At 37.2% G+C, this 22,467-nt stretch overlaps 1 protein-coding gene across 1 annotated transcript in view; it reads left to right on the top strand.

Annotated features, from left to right (window-relative positions):
* The window catches only part of LOC103022397 (dolichyl-diphosphooligosaccharide--protein glycosyltransferase subunit STT3B), a 178,236-nt gene that overhangs the window by 145,711 nt on the left and 10,058 nt on the right, over nucleotides 1-22,467 (top strand). Inside the window, exons 6-13 of the mRNA XM_022664215.2 lie at nucleotides 995-1,093; nucleotides 9,569-9,715; nucleotides 10,978-11,026; nucleotides 11,438-11,592; nucleotides 13,910-14,121; nucleotides 17,994-18,181; nucleotides 18,914-19,085; nucleotides 20,433-20,606. Coding sequence (XP_022519936.1) covers nucleotides 995-1,093; nucleotides 9,569-9,715; nucleotides 10,978-11,026; nucleotides 11,438-11,592; nucleotides 13,910-14,121; nucleotides 17,994-18,181; nucleotides 18,914-19,085; nucleotides 20,433-20,606 — 1,196 coding nt within the window. The remainder of the gene's footprint in view (nucleotides 1-994; nucleotides 1,094-9,568; nucleotides 9,716-10,977; nucleotides 11,027-11,437; nucleotides 11,593-13,909; nucleotides 14,122-17,993; nucleotides 18,182-18,913; nucleotides 19,086-20,432; nucleotides 20,607-22,467) is intronic.

Raw genomic sequence — 22,467 nt, 5'->3', positions numbered from 1 at the left:
TGTTACAGGTGCTAGGGTGTCCCAGGTGGCTGCTATGGAGTTGCAAAGTTGTTGATAGCTGCTGGTTGATGTGGTGCGGTTGCTAAGGTGTTACTATGCAGCTGCTATAGTAAAAGGTTGCTTGCTAAGGTGTCGCAAAATGGTTGATATGCTTTTGCTTGATGTTTGCTGTTATGCCAAGTGGTTTCTATGGTGTTGCTAAGTTGTTGATAGCTGGTTGCTGTGGTGCAGTTAAATGGTTGCTATGTTATATGCTTTTGCTTGGTCATTGCTGTAATTTAGATAAGGTGTTACTCAGTGGTTGTTAAGGTGTTACTATGCAGCTGCTATAGTAAAAGGTTGCTTGCTAAGGTGTTGCAATGTGGTTGATATATTGCTGCTTGTTATGTAATGCCTGGTGGTTGCAATGGTGTTGCCAGTTGGTCACTGTTATATTCCATAGATAGTGACTATATTAATGTGATGGTCATTACATGTTACATGCATGGTGTCCCAGGGGGTTGCTGTGGTGTTGCTACGTTTTTGATAACAGCTGGTTGCTGTGGTGCAGTTAGTGGGTTGCTACATTATCCAGGGGGACTGCTGTGTTTTAGCTAAAACGTTGCAGTTTGAAGGTTGCTAAGATGTGGCTGCGGGGTTGCTAAGGTGTTACTATACAGCTGCTATAGTAAAAGGTCGTTTGCAAGTGGTTCATTAGGTGTTGATCGGCTGTTGCTAAAGCTGGCTGTTGGTTGCTAAAGTGTTGCGATGAAGTTGCCTTTGCGTACCTGTTGCTGACTGAGTGTTTTAAAGTGGTTGCTAGGTGATGTTAAAAATTAATGGGAGGAAAAGGGATAAAAAGGAATGATAGGAATTACAGAAGTTGAATGAGTGAGAAAAATCTTCTTCTTCTTCTTCTTCTTCACATTGTTATTAGTATTATTAGTACACAATTTAATTATTAATAATTCTCTCTCTCTCTCTCTCTCTCTTTCTCTCTCTCTCTCTCTCTCAGCCTACAGCACGTTCTACATCGTGGGTCTGATCTTGTCCATGCAGATCCCATTTGTCGGATTCCAGCCAATCAGGACCAGCGAACACATGGCTGCAGCCGGTAAGCTTCGCCTCACAAACCTAAACAAAATTTTATATACAATTTATATAATTTAGAAAACTAAATAAAATTATATATTTAAAAACGTTATAAAATATATATATTTTTAAATTACATTTTCGACTTTTGACTTTTTGCCCTGCCCCAACCATCGGTTCACTTGTGGTGAGAACGTGATCTGATCTCAAGCCGACCCAGCTATTAAATATACTCCTGTTAATGGAGCTAAACAGCTGATATGGTGCAGTTTAATCTGATATATTATCCAGATAATATACACTGCACAGATAAAATACTTACTATACATTTAATATACTGAGAATTTACCGTCTATTCTTAAAATCAGAGTAATATTAGAGGACCAAACCTAAGCCGTGCTCTACACCCTGTGGTGACGGTGGTGATGATGATGGATGGATCCCTCTGTTGTTGAGTGCTGAGCTGTGATTGGCTGTAATTAAGAGTAGCTCTATTCTGTACAGTATGAGGGATGTATTAGTCCCCGCCCCCCCCGTGGAGAGCTCCATCTGCCCCGGGTTTATGGAGGTTTAGATGAAGTGAGAGGTTGTTTCGGATGTGCTGAAGAGCTTTTAGCTTTATCAGCTTCTCACTGAAGAGCAGAGCTCAGAGCTCAGAGCTGTTCTCTACAGCCTCAGAAAATTACAGCCTGATTCAGGAGACCTGACTATCTATCTATCTATCTATCTATCTATCTATCTATCTATCTATCTATCTATCTATCTATCTATCTATCTATCTAGTAAATATATATCTTTTTCTGTTTATTGTATTTATGAATTTTCTAAATAATTAGAGTATTATAAAGGGTGTATATAAGTAGGCAGTCTGAGTTTTTTGGGCCTGAGTTTTTTGGAATAGAGGCCTAAAATTTTATAAACACAGTTAATAATGCATTATAATCACAATTGAGCTTTGCTATGATGTGTTGTGCATTTTATAGATATTAATATGTATAACCATGTTTATAATGTGTTTGTAGAGTCTTATAGACATGACTTTCTTAGAAAGTGTTACCAAGGATACTTTCATGAAATTCTTCTTTCCTTTATTTTTCCGTAGTCTTTTTTTTTTCTTTACTTAGTTATTTTTATTTATTTTTTATTTTATTTTAAATTTTTATGCTATTTTCTCCTCAATTTACACGGCCAATTACCCAAACCACTCCTAGGACTCCTCCCCCTATCACTAGTAATGTCTCAATACCAGGAGGGTTAAAAAGACTAGCACACGCCTCCTCCGACACATGAGAAGTCAGACTCCGCCTCTGTTTGAGCTGCTGCTGATGCAGCATTGCCAAATAGCATCACAACGCTAACGCTCTGAAGAAAAACGCAGCGACTCGGTTCTGATACATCAGCTCACAGACGCAGCCTTGTGCTGATCCACATCACCCTAGGAGTGATGAGGGGAAAGAGAACAGTGCCATCTACTGTACTGTACCCACCCAGAGAGAGCAAGAACAAGTGTGTGCTCTCTCAGGGCTCCGGCAGCTTTGAGCCCCTTTCTTTATTTGATTGAGTTGTTTTTGAAGAAATCTGGATTAGAACATTACTCAAATAGAGCTATTATTCACTCTATACCTGTAACTCTACCTCTTCACTACTTTACAAATGATGCTCTCAAACACTTTATTATGAGACAAGAAATTCAAGTTTTATGTTTAATTAATTCTTGACAAGTTCAGCACAGCTGTTAACTGAAAGACTGAATTCCAGGAGACTCTACCTCATAAAACTGACTAAGAAAATCCAGCAAAGATGTGTAAAACTGTCTGTATTTAAGCAAGAGGTGCTACTTTGAAGAATGTAAAATATAAAGCGTCAGTGATGGAGCTATCAGTGTTAAACCTGCAGCTCTAATCCGGGGTCATCACTCAGTAATCAGACCTGACGTTCCTCTGGTCGTGATGGACGGCGCTGGAGCTCCGTCTCCGGGTAGCTCCATCCAGCGCTCTGCATTTCATCAGTGTTTGGGGAGATGATGTAATGATCTGTAAATTCCAGAAATCACTTTTCTCCATCAGTTTCCCTCCAGATCACTGAGCTCTCTCTCTCTCCCTCTCTGTCTCTTTCTCTTTCTTTCTGTCGCTCTATCGTTTTTCCTCATGCTGAGAATCCTCTGTACCAACTGTAGCTCGGCTTCATCTGCACTTCACTCACAACTCAAACAGAACGACTGACGCCCAGAACAAAAGAGCTTCAGGTCACTCAGGGACGGATTTACAAACGTTTCCAGCAGCTTCAGTTATTTTCACTATTTTATCACTAGATTAATTCCCAGATTAATTAATGGGGTTTAAGCGATAATACACTTGAGGTTTGTGCTATAAGGTGTAATATTGGCACTGCTGTGCTGTGGTCGTAGATCAATATTACACATTATAGCACAAACTTGTAATACGAGTGTATTATTGCTTAATTATACCACAGTTCCATTATCACTCTTTATTGAAAGATTTGAAAGAGTTAAAAAGGAGACGAAAATGCGATATGTTTGGTTATAAAAACTCCGCCAGTTAAAATAGTTCCATTGCTGCTCTGTTTAACTCTGGGCTGTTTGGCTTGTAAGCGCTGCTTTGTAGCTAGGTTAGCATCGTCACCTCTACTTTCAGCCATTTCAGTCAAAATTGTGGAAATCTAAGCTTACTGTAAATAAACGTAAAAAAGAAATTTACTCACCAAAATAAGCAGTTTTCAGGAGAGAAATCAAATCTGTGTAGATTAAAGTCCAGCACTCATTCGACTTTAAAAGAAAGTTTTTTTTTAAGAATTAAAAAAAACTTTGGAGCCCCCCAGCTGCAAAATTACAAGAGTTCCCTATTTTACATTCAGCTTAAAATACTCTATATTAACTGGAAAATATATACACTTCAGCTTTTATTATAATAATTACAACTCTTAACCTGATATTGGTGGCTCATAATGTGTGTAATAATGTGTCTTTTCAAATCGCTGGGCTTATTTATTTATTTGTGGAACACGTCTTTGCCTGCATCGCCTATTGGAGACATGGCTTAGAGTTTTTGCATTGCATTTGGTTTGTATTTGGTTTGTAAGCGCTGCATCGTTGCTAGGTTACCTGTATGAGGCGGAGTAATACATGGAGAGCTTTGGTTACAGTGCATTACCGGCTGATAACATCACTCATAAAACGCCTCTCAGCCAATCACGTTGCAGAGTCGGAACTAACTATGGTATAATATTGCATAGGTTATCCCTTTAAAATGAGGCTAGTTTAATAAAAGTTCTTGTTAAAGTCAATAATTATATTATAATATATAAATACTTATAAATACTTTGTATATTATTAATAACCAGTTAAAACATTAAAGGTGTCCTTTGTAGGTCTCTCTGAGTTGTTTATGATGCTGCACATGAAACTCTTCCTCAACCTCTTCCTCATTGTCTGCAGCAGCTAGTAAAAAAAAATTGAGAAAAACGAGTCGATCAGAAAAAGCACCGTGTCTACATTAACCCGTGAATTAGTTTTCATGGCCCCGCCCACCTCGGCTCGGAACCGCACACATGCAGAGCTGAAGCCAATCAGCGACGCCGTCTCGTCAGATAGGAGCTAACAGCACTAGAAACAGCATGCAGTTCATTCCTGTGTTATTTGTGCGAATAACACATCAGCGTTTATATACTTTACCCAGTAATTCAGAGCTAAGAAACAAATAGTTAGAATTAGTCTATAGAGGAACAACACCAGCCAGGTATAATAGAGATAGATAGGTGTATGTTCAGAACAGCTCTGTTTACACTAGTTAGTTACACTAAAAATCCACCAGAGATCCTATATAAATCTACAGTTACTCACAGAGGTGGGTAGTCCAGGTCCAGAAAGTAAAAATCCTTGACCGTTGAAACAAAACCCCGGGGTGGATTTTTACTTTCTGGACCTGGACTACCCACCTCTGTGTAACTATAGGTTTAAATAGGATCTCCGGTGGATTTGGTGTTTTACGGAGACTCTAAGACTAGGTCAGTGGCTGAACTGCACTTAGCAGGTCATTATTACACATGTTGTAAAGTAACATATAAAACTGCAAAGACTGTTATTAGTGTAAAAATGTCTTTATTTTGAAATGATTCTAACTGTTGTTCATCTACCTCCTGGTGTCGTATTGCTGTTAGCCAATCAGCAGAGATATGTTTGCATGTATGAATATTCATGAGCAAGAGTCGAAATCCTATCGTTTTTTTTTTCACCTGGCTTATTGACCACGTAGGATATGATAGCAACATCTTAGCAATCCCTTCATAAACCATAGTGACAGCATAGCAACTGAGCAACTATTTGATATATATATATATATTTTTTTTATTAGGTCACTTTTCCAACTATACTTAAAGTTTGTTTTTGTGGTTTAAAAAATAAAAGTAAAGCTTCTGAAAAGCACAAAGAGAAACATCAACAAATCCAGCGCACCGCTGTGAGCAGGTTTATAAAATAAAAACAATACGGTGTGTGTGTTCAGTAGGAATTGAATATGGTGCTATATGCAGTGGTGGAGTGTGTGTGTGTGTGTGTGTGTGTGTATACAGACTCTGTCCTGCAGAGCTGGATATAAAACAGAAGGTAAAACCGACGCTCCTGCTGAACCAACCAGCTGGAGACAATTCAGCGAGCAGCAAACCAGCAAATACGCCGAGATACTGCTGTTCCTGCTCTCATATACAGACCGCCATGTAACAGCAACCACCTAGCAATGACTTAGCAACACCTTAGCCCTAAAAACACCTTATTAACCACCTGGCATATGATAGCAACCACCTAGCAACTACTTAGCAACAACTTAGCCCTAAAAACACCTTATTAACCACCTGGCATATAATAGCAACCACCTAGCAACGACTTAGCAACAACTTAGCCCTAAAAACACCTTATTAACCACCTGGCATATGATAGCAACCACCTAGCAACGACTTAGCAACAACTTAGCCCTAAAAACACCTTATTAACCACCTGGCATATGATAGCAACCACCTAGCAACGACTTAGCAACAACTTAGCCCTAAAAACACCTTATTAACCACCTGGCATATAATAGCAACCACCTAGTAATGACTTAGCAACACCTTAGCGCTAAAAACACCTTATTAACCACCTGGCATATGATAGCAACCACCTAGCAACGACTTAGCAACAACTTAGCCCTAAAAACACCTTATTAACCACCTGGCATATAATAGCAACCACCTAGTAATGACTTAGCAACAACTTAGCGCTAAAAACACTTTATTAACCACCTGGCATATGATAGCAACCACCTAGCAACGACTTAGCAACAACTTAGCCCTAAAAACACCTTATTAACCACCTGGCATATAATAGCAACCACCTAGTAATGACTTAGCAACAACTTAGCGCTAAAAACACCTTATTAACCACCTGGCATATAATAGCAACCACCTAGCAACGACTTAGCAACAACTTAGCGCTAAAAACACCTTATTAACCACCTGGCATATGATAGCAACCACCTAGCAACGACTTAGCAGCAACTTAGCCCTAAAAACACCTTATTAACCACCTGGCATATGATAGCAACCACCTAGCAACGACTTAGCAGCAACTTAGCCCTAAAAACACCTTATTAACCACCTGGCATATAATAGCAACCACCTAGTAATGACTTAGCAACAACTTAGCGCTAAAAACACCTTATTAACCACCTGGCATATAATAGCAACCACCTAGTAATGACTTAGCAACCCCTTAGCATTCTCCTGGGTTACCCTGGGATGTAACAGCAAGTTCCTAGCAACGACTTCGCAGCACCACCGAAAAAAACGTTTTAACCACCTGAGATATGATAGCAGCTGCCTAGAAACGACTTAGCAACACCTTAGTGTTTTCCTGGCTTACCCTAGAAACCACCTACCAACAGCTTATTAACCACCTGGGATATGATAGCAGCCACCTAGCAACAACTTATCAACACATTAGCACTCTCCTGGGTTACCATAGAAACCACCGAAAAACACCTTTTTAACCACCTGTGATATGAGTGCAGCAGCCTAGAAACTACTTGCTAACACCTTAGCGTTCTCCTGGGTTACCTTAGAAACCACCCACCAACAGTTTATTAACCACCTGTGATATGATAGCAGCTGCCTTGAAACGTCTAAGCAACACATTAGCATTCTCCTGTGTTACCCAAAAAACACATAGAAACCACCTAAAAAAACCTTATTAACCACCTGTGGTATGATAGCAAGTACCTAGCAATGACTTGGCAACACCTCAGCGTTCTCCTGGGTTACCCTAGAAACCACCTACCAACAGCTTATTAATTACCTGAGATATGATAGCTAGCTACTGCCTCTCAACGACTTAGCAACACCTTAGCACTCTCCTGAGTTACCCAAAAACCACATAGAAACCACCTAAAAACACCTTTTTAACCACCTGAGATATGATAGCAGCTGCCTAGCAACAACTTAGCAACACCACCTAAAACATCTTTTTAACCATCTAAGATACCCAAAAAACACCTAGAAACCACCTAAAACACATTTTTAACTACCTGCAGTATGATAGAAAATACTTAGCAATCCCTATATTTGATATTTTTATTAATTTTAGTACGTCACTTTTACAATTTTTATTGTTTAAAAAATAAAAGCCAAAAAGCAAATTACTGCTGTTCCTGCTCTTTAACACAAACAGGAAACACTGATTCTCCTCTTTACTGAAGATTTCCCATCTGATCAGATCAGCATCAGAGCTAATTAACCCTTTATAACCCTGAACACAAGCCCACGCTTCTGCTCTTTCATAACTACAGCATTACTGTGATCATTAACATCATCATACGCCCTAAAATAGAACCCTGAGGGTCTACATGAGACACGATGAACCTAACGGCTTCTACATAAAGATCAATAGTTCATTCATTATGATTAATAACTGAATAATAAACGATGGGTTCAGAAGATTAATAGATACAGTACCAGTAAAACATTTTTTTATCATTGTAGATTAATATTACAATATTACTAAACTCATTTAAACTGTAAAAAAACACCATATAAAATTATTTAGTTAACAAAAAGTGTTTTATACCGTCGCTGTCTAATGAAAAACAGGTATCATATAATAGGAGAGAGAAAAAACCTTCTAAACTTTAATGAAAGTCAATATAAAAAGAGTTTATTTCAGTTCATTTTGAAGTATTTCTATTGGTCTGTTCATCAAAGAATTTTTAGGTAGTAAATTATGTAGTAAACTTAAAATCGATATATATATATATATATATATTTAACATTTTTCAAAGTAGCACCTTGGCTTGGCTTTTTTTTTTTTTACATTTTCTCATTCAGCTTTATAAGGCTTTCAGTTAACAGCTGTGCTGAACTCATCAAAAGTTAATTATTTGGATTTCCTGTCTCTTAATGTGTTTGAGAGCATCAGTTTCATATTTTAAGGAAGAACTACTCAATAAGTAAAGAAAAAATAACTTTTGGAGCAAATGAAGGTCAGTCAATCTGAAATGAATAATAATAATAATAATCTTTATTTATAAAGCACCTTTCATACATTAAAAGTGCTGCACATACAGAGAGGTGATCATAACATCAATAAAAAGTAAAGTAAAATACATTTAAGATAAGACATAATAGAAAATAAAAAAAAACATAAAATAATAAAAAATTGTAAAACTATAAAAAGGGCAGAAAAAATAAGACCTTAGCAACCGCCTAGCAATGACTTATCAACACCTTAGTGTTCTCCTAGACTACCCAAGATATCACCTATTAACACCTTATTAACCTCCTGGGAGACGTTTGTACTATTTTTATACAGTTATACAGTTATAAGTATAGTAAGTACAAAAAAGTTGTTCCATTTTACTCTTTAAATATACTGATTAATAATAATGTGGCTACAAGAACACTTTAGTGCACTATAGTATAATAGTGCTTACTATACTTTAATCTACTTTTATTTCACTAGAACCAGATAAGAGTATCTTAATGCTTTCTCACAGAGTATTCTGGTTTGTTTAACACTGTTTTTAAGTTACTACATGATTCCTTATGTGTTCCTTCATAGTCTGATGGATCACTTCACTATTCATTTACTATGTAAGAAAGAAAATTATATATATATATATATATATATATATATGTATAAAAGCAGAAGCAGATCTTTCACTGGTGTTAAAGAACAGCTGCTTCTTCCATATGCTGCAGATTTCTCAGCTGAGACCCCCTCAGTGAGTGTGTGTGTGTGTTTGTGTGTGTGTGTGTGTGTGTGTGTGTGTGTGTGTGTGTGAGAGAACATCTGCTCTACAGGAAAGACCTTGAAAGTTTGAAATGGTCTCTATAAAAAAAGTCTCTATAAAAGTGATCTCTCTCTCTCTCTCTCAAAGCAAACAAATTAAACGATCTGATCTTCTGTCACTGTGTGTGTGTGTGTGTGTGTGTGTGTGTGTGTGTGTGTGTGTAGGAGTGTTTGCTCTGCTGCAGGTCTATGGATTTCTGCAGTATGTGAGGGATAAGCTGACCCGGCAGGAGAGGCAGACGCTGTTCTCTGTGGGAGTTTCTGTATCGGCTCTGCTCGTGTTCCTCACTGTTTTATACCTCAGCTGTATCGGTGAGTTCATACAGTTTCTGAATCAGTTTCTCTGATTTTGCTATTTATAGGTTTATGTTTGAGTAAAATTAACATTGTTGTTTTATTCTATAAACTACAGACAACATTTCTCCCAAATTACAAATAAAAATATTCTCATTTAGAGCATTTATTTACAGAAAATGAGAAATGTCAGAAATCAATATTTGGTGGAATAACCCTGGTGGTTTTTAATCACAGTTTTTTTCATGCATTTTGGCATCATGTTCTCCTCCACCAGTCTTACACACTGCTTTTGGATAACTTTATGCTGCTTTACTCCTGGTGCAAAAATTCAAGCAGTTCAGTTTGGTGGTTTGATGGCTTGTGATCATCCATCTTCCTCTTGATTATATTCCAGAGGTTTTTTTTTTATTTGGTAAAATCAAAGAAATCCATAATTCTTTTTCATCATCTTCTTGTTTTTATACCTGTTCTCTAAGTTTACAGCTTTATTTATCACATTGGACACTTAGTAGTTTTATAATAATTACAGCAGTGCTGCTGGAGTTTTTAAACACCTCAGAACAGTCAACCAACAGCCAACAGTGTCCTGTAGGAAGCATCCTGTTGGCAATGTCCTGTAGGCAGTGTCCTGTGGGTGTTGTCCTGTGGGAAGCGTCCTGTGGGCAGTGTCCTGTGGAAAACATCCTTGTTTACACTGTCCTGAGGGCAGTGTCATGTTGGAAGCATCCTATGGGCATTGCCATGTTTGAAGTGTCCTGTATGCAGTGTCTTGTGGGCAGTGTCCCGTAGGCAGCATCCTGTAGGAAGCATCCTGTAGGCAGAATCCTGCAGGCAGTGTCCTCTAGGAAGCATCCTGTGGAAAAAATCCTGTAGGCATCATCCTGCAGGCTGCATCCTGTGGGCAGTATCCTGTGGAAAGAATCCTGTGGGATATGTCCTGTTGAAAGCATCTTCTGTACAGCGTCCTGTGGGCAGCATCCTGTGGGCAATGTCCTGTAGGCAGTGTCCTGTGGGAAGCATCCTGTAGGCAATGTTCTGTGGGCAGTGTCCTGTAGGAAGCATCCTGTGGGAAGAATCCTGTAGGCAGTGTGCAGATTTGTAGATTTTAGGCTCTAGTTTATTCTAATTTAATTTATGTATGATATATAATGAAGGAAAAATCTAAATAGCAGTGTGATATTCAGTGCTTGGGGAATAGTTAAAAATAACTACATTGGAAAGTTGACAGTAAAATAAAGATATTGTGTGTGTGTGTGTTTGTGTGTGTGTGTGTATAGGTTGCATCGCTCCATGGAGTGGACGTTTCTACTCCCTGTGGGACACTGGGTGAGTTACGCAATGGGCGTGGTGGTCTGGAAATGAGGTGTATTCAGGTAAATTCAAGGTAGCTGCACCGTTAAAATAGCAATCTGCCAAAGTCAGAGCTCACCTGGCTCTTAAAGGGAATGATGAGCAAGTGACACATTGATTAGTTTATTTCACGCCACGCCCAAAATTAACCACACCCATGATTAATTTAAGTTTTGAGACGTCCAAGGTGTACTTTTCCCGACGTTACGATAGCAAAGACACACTGACACGTCTGCAGATTGCTGCAGATTAGAGTATATTAAAGTCTTTACCTATGTATGTACATCTTACAGTTTATCTATAATTATTAATGAGTATCTCTCTCTCTCTCTCTTTATCTCTCTCTCTCTCTTTCTTTCTTTCTCTTTCTCTCTCTCTCTTTGTCAGCTATGCTAAGATCCACATCCCCATCATAGCCTCCGTATCAGAACACCAGCCCACCACCTGGGTGTCCTTCTTCTTCGATCTGCACATTCTGGTCTGCACTTTCCCTGCTGGACTCTGGTTCTGCATCAAGAACATCAACGATGAGAGAGTGTTCGGTAAGAGTGATTTAATACACTGAATAATTCATAGTGGTTAATAAATATATATTACTATATACAGTATAACCTATAGTACAATCTGAATCATTCTTAGAAGATGATATAGCAGTGGACCTGAGATACTGAATCATTCACAGATAGTAGATGCTTCATAATTTATAGTAAATAATGAATCATCTATAGCAGATACTGCATAACGGACTGTAGATAGTGAATCATTTATTTTGCATACTTCATAATTTATAGTGGATAATCAATCATTTAAAGTAGACACTGGAAAAATATAGTAGATAATGAATCATTATAAGAATATACTAAGTAATTCATAGTAGATAATGAATCATTTAAAGTAGATACAGAGCATAATAGAAAATAAATCATTTTTAGTAAATACTGAATAATTCATCGTAGAGAATTAATAATTATATTTAGATACTGAATCATTTATAGTAGATACTAAATCATTTTTAGTAAATACTGAATAATTCATACTAGATAATAAATAATTTTATTTAGATACTAAATCATTCCTAGTAGATACTGAACAACTTATAGTAGATAATGAATCATTTAAGTAGATAAAGAATAATTTATAATAGATAATTAACTATTTCTGGGGGATAATGAAACATTTTAACTAGATATTGAATAATTTTAAGTAGATACTGAATAATTCATTCTATATACTGAATCATTTCAAGTAGATACTAAATCATTCATAGTAGATCATGAACAATTTCAGGTAGATACAGTATAATTCATTGCATATAATTAATAAATTTTGAGTAGATACAGTATAATTCATAGTATATAATGAAGCATTTTTACTAGATACTGAAAAATGTATTGTAGATGATGAATTATTTCAAGTAGGTTCAGTACAATTCATACTAGATACCAAATCATTTTAAGCAGATACTGAATCATTGAAAGTAAGTACCCCATAACCCAGAGTAGATAGTAAATAATTCTTAGTGGACACTGAAAGGATGACATTAGATAATGAATCATTTTTAGTGAATATTGGATAAATTATATTAGATAAGTAATAATTCACAGTGGATACTGTAGTGGTGTATTAGGATATGTGTAAGATATGGGCGTGTGTAATACAGTGTGTAGCTGCAGCTGTTCAGCAGTAGGTGATGTAAAATTGGGTTCAGGCTTTAAGGCTGAGTCTCAGTTTGAATTGGAACAGAGCCCGAGGCTTTTTACCGTTACACACTCTGTGAGACCTTCTGAACCTGAAATAAATCAAACACAGTTTATACAGTACATTTACTCAGCTCAGGGGTTCTGATAACAGATCCAGATGTTCACAAGAAACATGTACCAAAAGATAAGGTGTAGCTGCTTATCACTGTGTGTTTCACATAACCTAGCTAGCAAATTAGTGCCCATTCCATCAGTATAGAACTGATCACAGCTTTTAAAATCCCAAATGTTCTAGAAGGTGCAAAACACTGTAGCCATTATAATAAAAAGCAGATATGTGTTTATCCTCTAACTGTAAATGTGTTCTCTTTGAATTCTCTAATGGTGGAATGTGAGCTAACTTGTTGGCTCAGTAGCTACGCTAAGGAAATATGAGAAACTGCTTTAATAAGAAGGTAACTTCTCTGCTGGTGGAATGGGTGCTAATGTGTTAGCTGGCTAGTAAAGTTCTGTTCATTTGCATTGCCTTGTTATTACACTCAGATTGAATAATGCAGGGGAAAAGAGATTGAAAACATTAAAAACTGTGGGTCCATACACAGGCGTTTATGCCTGTGATGCTGCACTGCTTGGTGGCAGCTGGAAAAGAGGTGGAGTCTGAATTCACATGTTTTTGAGTGGGTGGGCTGATTGGCTCAGCTAAATTGGAAAGAAAAATTGGTTAAAAAAAATTTAAAAAGGACATGTACATAGATTACAAAATAATTAAATTTCTGTTGTGTATGTCTATACTGCCCCCCAGTGGCTCTGTATGGTACAGTTGATGCTTAGTTACCTGGATAACAAATTAGTGCCCATTTCATCTGTATAAAACTTATATATGTATCTGTTAGCTGATGGCATTGTGATGCTGCCTAGTGATGCTGCATTGATTGATGGCGGTTGGAAAAGAGGCGAAGTCTGAATTCACATGTATTTTATTGGCTCAGCTAAATTGGATTGAAAAAAAACTGGCAAACATAATGTAACAAAGGATTTTTTTTATTTTAAACATACAGTAGTAATACTTAAATGTCATGCACGGAAATTACAAAATACTAAGTCATCAATGTATCATAGTAATCAGATTGCTGTTGTGTGTTTCTGTACTGCCCCCCAGTGGCTCTGTATGCGATCAGCGCAGTGTATTTCGCCGGGGTGATGGTTCGGCTGATGCTGACCCTGACGCCGGTGGTGTGCATGCTGTCGGCCATCGCCTTCTCCAGCATCTTCGAGCGTTACCTCGGCGATGACACGAAGCGGGAAAACCCGCCGACAGAGTATAGCAGCGATGAGGACGACCGCAGGAACTCCGGAAACCTCTACGACAAGGTCAGATAACCCTACTGACACAATAACACACACAAAGTTGCTGCTAAAACACACACTGACCTATAAAAAAACTCTCAGGGGTTACCGTTGGATAGTGTACCTCCTGGTGAGAGACCATTGACTGTTAGACATGCCTCTACAATGCAATCTAATAAATTTTGCCCAGTTAGCATGAATGAGAACCCTGGATTGCTACAGATTGGAACTGTATCATCTTTAGTAAAGAAACCTGGTTCTCTTTGGTCTCCAGTAATGCTTAGGTTTGAGTATGGAGTTCTCGTGGTGATACTCTTCAATCCTGCCTTTGAGGTGGACTGAAGAGTTCACAGTGTAAACTGCAGGAGTGATTGATGATCTGAGGATCATCTCATACAGTGACAGTCAGTCACCCCTAGTAGTGATAGGAGGAACACTAACAGTGATCTCAGTGATTTGAACAGAGCATCCTGCAGATACATGTGTTGCTGCCTCTCATGTAGAACTGATAGCAGGGTTTTTCAGCAGGATAATGCTCACCCAAACACAGCAAGGGTTTCCCAGGAATACAGGAACACAGTCTCCATCAGATTGCAGCACTTCCTCGTCCTGCCGTTTCCAGATTTATCACCAGTCCAGCATTTATGGAGCAGCTGGGACTCTACAGCTTTAGCTTTAACCTACGAGTGTAGAGCTACAGGATCTACAGGCCCAGCTGTAGCAACATCTGTGGGTAAATGTTCTGCAGCATCCATACAGAACCTGTAGAACCTGCATACCCAACCGTCTCAATCTCATCTTATATCCAGCATAGAGGAACCAACAGGGAACTAGAACCTTCTTACAGTTACAGAACAGTTCCCCCCAATAAACTAATTTATTATTATCCTTACACTCTGATTCTGTAATCACTACTAATTGAATAGACAGTCAAATTGCACTTTTGGTTTAATTCCCAGGTTATTATCTCATCACCTTTAAGTAGTCTCAAAAGAATGACTATACGACTAAGGAAACAATATATCAGACAGTCAGAACCCTGAAGAACAATACATTACTTTAATTTCTTTCCACAATGACCCTGTGAACACAGCATCTTATAATATAAGAAACCACTTAAGAGAGCTCTTAAAAATGATGAGTTTCTTTGATTTTACCAAATGTAAAACCTCTGGAATATAATCAAGAGGAAGATGGATGATCACAAACCATCAAACCACCAAACTGAACTGCTTGAATGTTTGCACCAGGAGTAAAGCAGCATAAAGTTATCCAAAAGCAGCGTGTAAGACTGGTGGAGGAGGAGAACATGATGCCAAGATGCATGAAAACTGTGATTAAAAAAAGGGTTATTCCACCAAATATTGATTTCTGAACTTTTTCAGAATTTTTCTGAAAAAAAAAATGCTTTAAATGACAATATTTTTATTTGGAATTTGGAGATAATTTTTTTCCGTAGTTTTCCGTAGTTTATAGAATAAAACAACAATGCTCATTTTACATAAACCTATAAATAACAAAATCAGCGAAACTGATTTAGAAACTGAAGTGAACACAGATAAAGATTCACTGTCAGCCTCATGGGTATAATATAAATTGATTGCGTCAGTCTGAAGGTTGCGGTGGAGTTATACTCCCTCTGCTGACTGTATCTGTACAGTGTTATCCACTCTGTTTTCATCATCCAGCCCTGCAGTCCAGTCACATCTCCCAGTCTGAGCTCTACTGATTCAGCAGTACTCCCAGTACTCCCAGTACTCCCAGTAGACTGGAGTAGAGTGAGTTAGGGAGAAGCTCTGCACTCTCTCCTCAGACTGTGTTCAGTTATTTATAAAAAAAACCTGACTGTATTGTTTTTATTAACTTAAGACAAATAATTTACTATCACAATTAACAAAACCTTTTACAATTTCCAAGAATATTTCACATATATTCAAAATCCATTATTCCAATATTAAAGAAATGCATCCTATTCAGTTTCCAATCAAGATTTCTAAATTTCTAAAATAGATTTTATCCTATTTACCAAACAAGATTTCCAAATTCTATTTAATGATCCCAGAGTTAAAAGAAATTATCTTCCAAGAATTTTATTAAAGTTACCAAATAAAATAAACCATAACAGATTTTGAGGAGCAGAAGTTACATTTCTAAGATATTTTCTCAGTTTTCAATTTCATAGAAATTATCCCTGATTAATAAATACCAATATATAATACTTTAGAAATAGCATTTTCTAAAATAAAATGTACCAGACATTAACCCCTTAACGCCTGAATTAATGTAGCTGTATATGAAAAAATGTTTCATGTGTGTTTTACCTTTAAGTAGATAGTAAATATTGTTGAGATTATTAATTTCACTTTTGCACAAAAATAAATAGAAATTTTGGTATGTTGCAAATTTGCAACAACAGGCAATATGGTCTATTTGGGGTAAATTTGGTATGTTGCAAATTTGCTACAGCAGACATAATGGTCCATACTAAGATAACAAGAACAGAGTAATATAACAGTGAAAAATCAATGTTTTATTTATGCACCCAACAGCAGGCATTCAATAATAAATAACACCAATTACTGTCACCAACACAATATACACAAATATTACAGGAAACATTTCATTAATTTGAATTCTAGATTCATTTGAATTGTAAATTGTCAAAGGTTCCTAGGTCCGTGGCGAATATGCACTAACAGGCATTGGGGGAATGCAGGCGCTATCTTGGCAGGTTGATTGAATCAAACGGTTAGTCGCATATTTGCAACAACAGGCGTTAAGGGGTTAAGGATACTTTCTTAAATCTTAAAGATTCTATCCCAGTTGTGAGATTAAATTTTCAAATTCAAAGAAAATGATCTCAATTTATTTCTAAAATTATCTTAGACTAAAATGACATCCCAGTTGTTTCCAAACAATATTTCTTAAATCCCAAAATAAACTCCCAGATTTCCAGAAAAGTATTTCATATTATAGATTGCCTCAGTTTTTCTCAAATTCCATTGGTATCATCCCACTTTCCATGAAGTTTCAATGATCTCAGATATCAAGAAATATATCCCATTTTCCAAACGAGATTTCCAAATTCAAGTTCAAAGAATTCCTTTAATTTCTAAGAATTTCATCAATGCTACCAAAAATAAAATCACAAATTACAAGTATATATACAAGGCAATTATCTTAGATTTCAGAGGTATTATCCCTATTAAAAGAAAATGACCCCATATTATTGAATAACAACACGTACTATTTTAGAAATATAATTTTCTAAAAGAAAATATACCAGACATTAAGGATATTATATTAAATATTAAATATTCTATCACTAGTGTTCAAACATAACAAAGAACAAAGAAATAACAAAGAAATGTTTCCAAAATCCAGTAAAATTATCCCAGCTCGTATGGAAATGTTCTTAGACTACAATATAATCTGAGGTTTCCAAACAACATTTATTTGTTTCCAAAATAAAATCCCAGATTTCCAAAAATGATTACATATTCTAGATTTCAAGCAAATTCCAAAGATAATATTGTAGTCTAAAATCATTTCCATATGATCTGGGATCATTTTACTGGATTTTGGGAGCATTTCCTTGGAATTTGGTATGTGATGTATTATTTTATCTTTATCTTATCAACAACTTTATTACTGCAGTTCTTCTCCTGTCAGATTAACTCTAATTCTTATTCTCTTCTCTGCTGAAACTGAGACTAAAGGCTAAAGCTGCTGTTTCCATGTTGGTCAGCCAGACGTCTTCCTGTAGCAGTTTTCTTTCTCCAGTTTCTAAGAGTCTTTATTTGAAGGTGTAGAAACAGTACTTACTGCTCTCTGACTTCGTCTGTAATTCCTCTAAAGAAAAGTTAATAGTTACAGAGTTGTCTGTGTTTCTGCAGGCAGGTAAGGTGAGGAAACACGTGTCGGATCAGGAGAAGATGGAAGAAGGTCTGGGGCCGAATGTTAAGAGTATCGTGACGATGCTGATGCTGATGCTGCTGCTGATGTTCGCTGTTCACTGTACCTGGGTCACCAGCAACGCCTACTCCAGCCCCAGCGTCGTCCTCGCGTCCTACAACCACGACGGGTACTCACCTCTACAGTACTATTACTATAAACTAATACTTCTTAATTACTACACTATAAAATAATACTGAAGTGATTCAGACTATGAAGGAACACATAAGGAATCATGTAGTAACTTAAAAACAGTGTTAAACAAACTAAAATACTCTGTGAAGAAGCTTTTAGATACTCTTATCTGGGGAGCTGATTTTAACTTGTGGTTTCTGAGGCTGGTAACTCTGATGAATTCATCCTGTACAACAGAGGAAACTCTCGCTCTTCCTTTCCTGGGGTGGTCCTGATGAGTGCCAGTTTCATCATCGTAACATTTTTGATGGTCTTGAGGATACTTTCAAAGTGTTTGAAATCATTCTTTTCTTCTTATATTATTTTTAATATAACCTGTAACTCTACCTCTTCACTACTTTACTTTAATTGATGCTCTCAAACACTTTATTAAGAGACAAGAAATTCAAGTAATTAACTCTTGATGAGTTCAGCACAGCTGTTAACTGAAAGCCTGAATTCCAGGTGACTCTACCTCATAAAACTGACTGAGAAAATCCAGCAGAGATGTTCAAAACTGATCATCTGAACAAGAATGTGAAATATAAAACATATTCTGGTTTGTTTAGTTGTTTGGTTTTTGTCTACTAAAAATTCCATATGTTTCTCTTCATAGTTTGGATGAGTTTAGTATTAATTTACAATACAGAACATGTATTCTCTATTCTTTCCTCTGATTGGTCCTCAGATCTCGTAATATTCTGGATGATTTCCGGGAGGCGTACTATTGGCTGCGTCAGAACACTAATGAGCACGCCCGGGTGATGTCCTGGTGGGATTATGGGTACCAGATCGCTGGAATGGCCAACAGAACCACACTGGTGGATAACAACACCTGGAACAACAGCCATATCGCTCTGGTCAGCCTGGAACACTCAATAACACTGAAATAAGCAAATAGCAAAATAATTAATTTCATAGAATTTGGAACTCTAGAAAAAATCTAGAATGTATAATCATTTTCTCTAAACCTGGAATTTTATTTTGGAATTTAAGAAATCTTGTTTAAAACTGGGATGCTCTTGGAGCCAAAGATAAATTTTTAGATAGTTGGGATAATTTTGCTGTAATTTGAAAATATTTCCTTCACATTTCCTTCCTTCTTGGAATTTCAGTGTAAAGAATTTTGTGTAAACGTAACAGATCAGCATATCCATTTCCTATGATTTGGTCCTATGGTGTTATCCACTGCACAACACCAACCATTTATGTATAAATGGGTTGGACAATGAAACTGAAACACCTGTCATTATTTTAGTGTGGGAGGTTTCATCATGGCTAAATTGGAGCAGCCTGGTGTTCAATCTTCATTAATTGCACATTATTGCACCAGTAAGAGCAGAGTGTGAAGGTTCAATTAGCAGGGTAAGAGCACAGTTCTGCTCTAAATATTGCAATGCACACAACATTATGTGTGACATACCAGAGTTCAAAAGAGGACAAATTGTTGGTGCACGTCTTGCTGGAGCATCTGTGACCAAGACAGCAAGTCTTTGTGATGCATCAAGAGCCACGGTATCCAGGGTAACGTCAGCGAGATACCACCAAGAAGGACCAACCACATCCAACAGGATTAACTGTGGATGCTGTAAGAGGAAGCTGTCTGAAAGGGATGTTCGGGTGCTAAACATAAAACCACGGCTGATCAAATCACGCAGAATTCAATGTGCACCTCAACTCTCCTGTTTCCACCAGAACTGTCCGTCACCACAATCAATTATTGTGCTCTAAAACCAGGTGTTTCAGTTTCATTCTCCAACCCCTGTATGATATTCTGGAAAAAAATAAGAGGCAACAAAAACATTTTGAGTTTCTTTGATTTTACCAAATTGAAAACATCTGAAATATAAACAAGAGGAAGATGGATGTCCAGGGGTTACCTAAAAAAAACTGATTTTTGCAACTTGGGATGTCTGTATATCAGTACTGTATTTCTCCAGCTGTGGAGAGGAGCATGCACAATAACAGATTTTCTGTAATACTCCAACACCAAAGCACTTTCACCAGATTCTTCAATAAAAAATATATTATTGGTCTCATATTTGGAAAATTCTGAGGATATGAAAATCCCCCCATAACTCCTGCAATAAAATAACCACCAAAAATATTATTAATAACAGAACCTCCCCTCAATCCCACCTCTTCCACTCCTCCAATCTCTTTCATTCTTCTCTAACGCCTCTCTCTCTCTCTCTCTCATCTCTCAGGTGGGAAAAGCCATGTCATCCAATGAGAGCGTAGCGTATGAAATCATGAGGATGCTGGATGTGGATTATGTGCTGATCATATTCGGAGGCGTGATTGGATACTCAGGCGATGATATCAATAAGTTCCTGTGGATGGTGAGGATAGCAGAGGGAGAACATCCTAAAGACATTCGGGTATGTTACATCCTGTTTATAATATATTATATATGTATATATACACTACTAGTGCATCTCAAATATATTAGATTATCATTGAAAAGTATTTAGTCAGTCACCAATTGTGCAAGTTCTCCCACTTAAAAAGAAGAGAGAGGCCTGTAATTGACACCATAGGTAAACCTCAACTGTGAGAGACAAAATGAGAAAATAAAATCAGAAATCACATTGTCTGATTTTTAAAGAACTTACTTGCAAATAATGGTGGAAATGAAGTATTTTGTCAATAGCAAAAGCCCATTCCTCCATGCAGATCTCCTCTAGAGCGGTGATGTTTTGGGACTGTCGGTGGTTTTCTATGGGGTTGAGATCTGGAGACTGGCTAGGCCACTCCAGAACCTTCAAATCCTTCTTACTAAGCCACTCCTTTGTTGCAGTCCTGGCAGTGTGCTTTGGATCATCGTCATGCTGGAAGACCCAGCCACGTTTCATCTTCAATGCCCTTGCTAATGGAAGGAGGTTTGCGATCAAAATCTTACAATACACAAACCCATTAATTCTTTCATGCACAAGGACCAGTCGTCCTGGTCCCTTTACAGAGAAACAGCCCCAAAGCATGATGCTGCCACCCCCATGCTTCACAGTTGGTACGGTGTTCTTTGGATGCAACTCCCCAGCATTCACTCATCACATTCACCAAACCATTCTGTAACCATATGACATTCTAGTGTGTTACTGACTATAGCCTTTGTAAAGTTGGTCCTAGCTTTCTGCAGGTCATTCACCAGGTCCCCTTGTGTGGTTCTGGGATTTCTATCACCGTTCTTGTGATCATTTTGACCCCACGGGCTGAGATCTTCACACTGAGCTGCTGACTATTGCAGATTCAGTCTCCCAGCCTGGTGCAGCAGGTCTACAATTTAGTTCCTGGTGTCCTTTAAAACCCTTTGGTCTTCACCATAGTGGAGTTTGGAGTGTGACTGTTTGAGGTTGAGTTTGAGGTGGGTTTTATACAGATAATGAGGTCAAACAGGTGCCATTAATACAGGTAATGAGTGGAGGACAGAGGAGCCTATTAAAGAAGAAATCTTGCTTGTTTTTAGGTGACCAAATACTTATTTTCCACCATTATTTGCAAATAAATTATTTAAAAATAAAAAAAATCATGTTGTCTCTCACAGTTGAGGTCTACCTATCAGAGGTGTAAAAAGTACTGAAGAATTGTAATGAAGTAAAAGTACCTTTACTTTGTTAAAATTCTACTCAAGTAAAAGTAAAAGTACCCATCTAAAAATCTACTCGAGTAAAAGTAAAAAAGTACTCAATTTAAAATGTACTTTGAGTAAAGGTTACATAGTTACTTTTAATTATTTGATGTAAAAAATTAAAAACAAATCATAAATTAAATTGTCTTTAATGAACTATTATTCCACATAATAATTTGGACCTTTCAGGCAGTATGTGTTCAGACCACCCCATAAAACAAGTGGTATAGGTTTCTATGATCCATTTTTTTTTACTGTTAAAAAGTTATGGTAATATAGGCGACTATAAACTGTATTTTTATAGTTTTACAGTTCATTGTTATATTTTAACTTGCCATTGCTGTGCTTTAACTGCTATTTAAATGTTTTTTTAACATTTAAGCAGATTGTTTCATGATAAAAATACTTACCACCACATGCTTTCTCAGGTTTGATGTGGAAGTTTTGAAAGCTGACAGCTCTGTCCGGGGGCGGGGCACATTTTGCATTGCATGAGGACGTTACTGCCTCGTTATTCCACGCTCGAGCATCCGCGCCAATTTTTATTTACTCAGTAATTGGGAGTTTTCCAATGTAGCAAAGTAAATTACTTGTGTCAAAATGTACTTGAGTAA

The sequence above is a fragment of the Astyanax mexicanus genome, unplaced genomic scaffold (assembly GCF_023375975.1).
Source record: "Astyanax mexicanus isolate ESR-SI-001 unplaced genomic scaffold, AstMex3_surface scaffold_31, whole genome shotgun sequence".
NCBI lineage: Eukaryota > Metazoa > Chordata > Actinopteri > Characiformes > Acestrorhamphidae > Astyanax > Astyanax mexicanus.
This window is presented reverse-complemented; position numbering and strand designations above follow the sequence as displayed.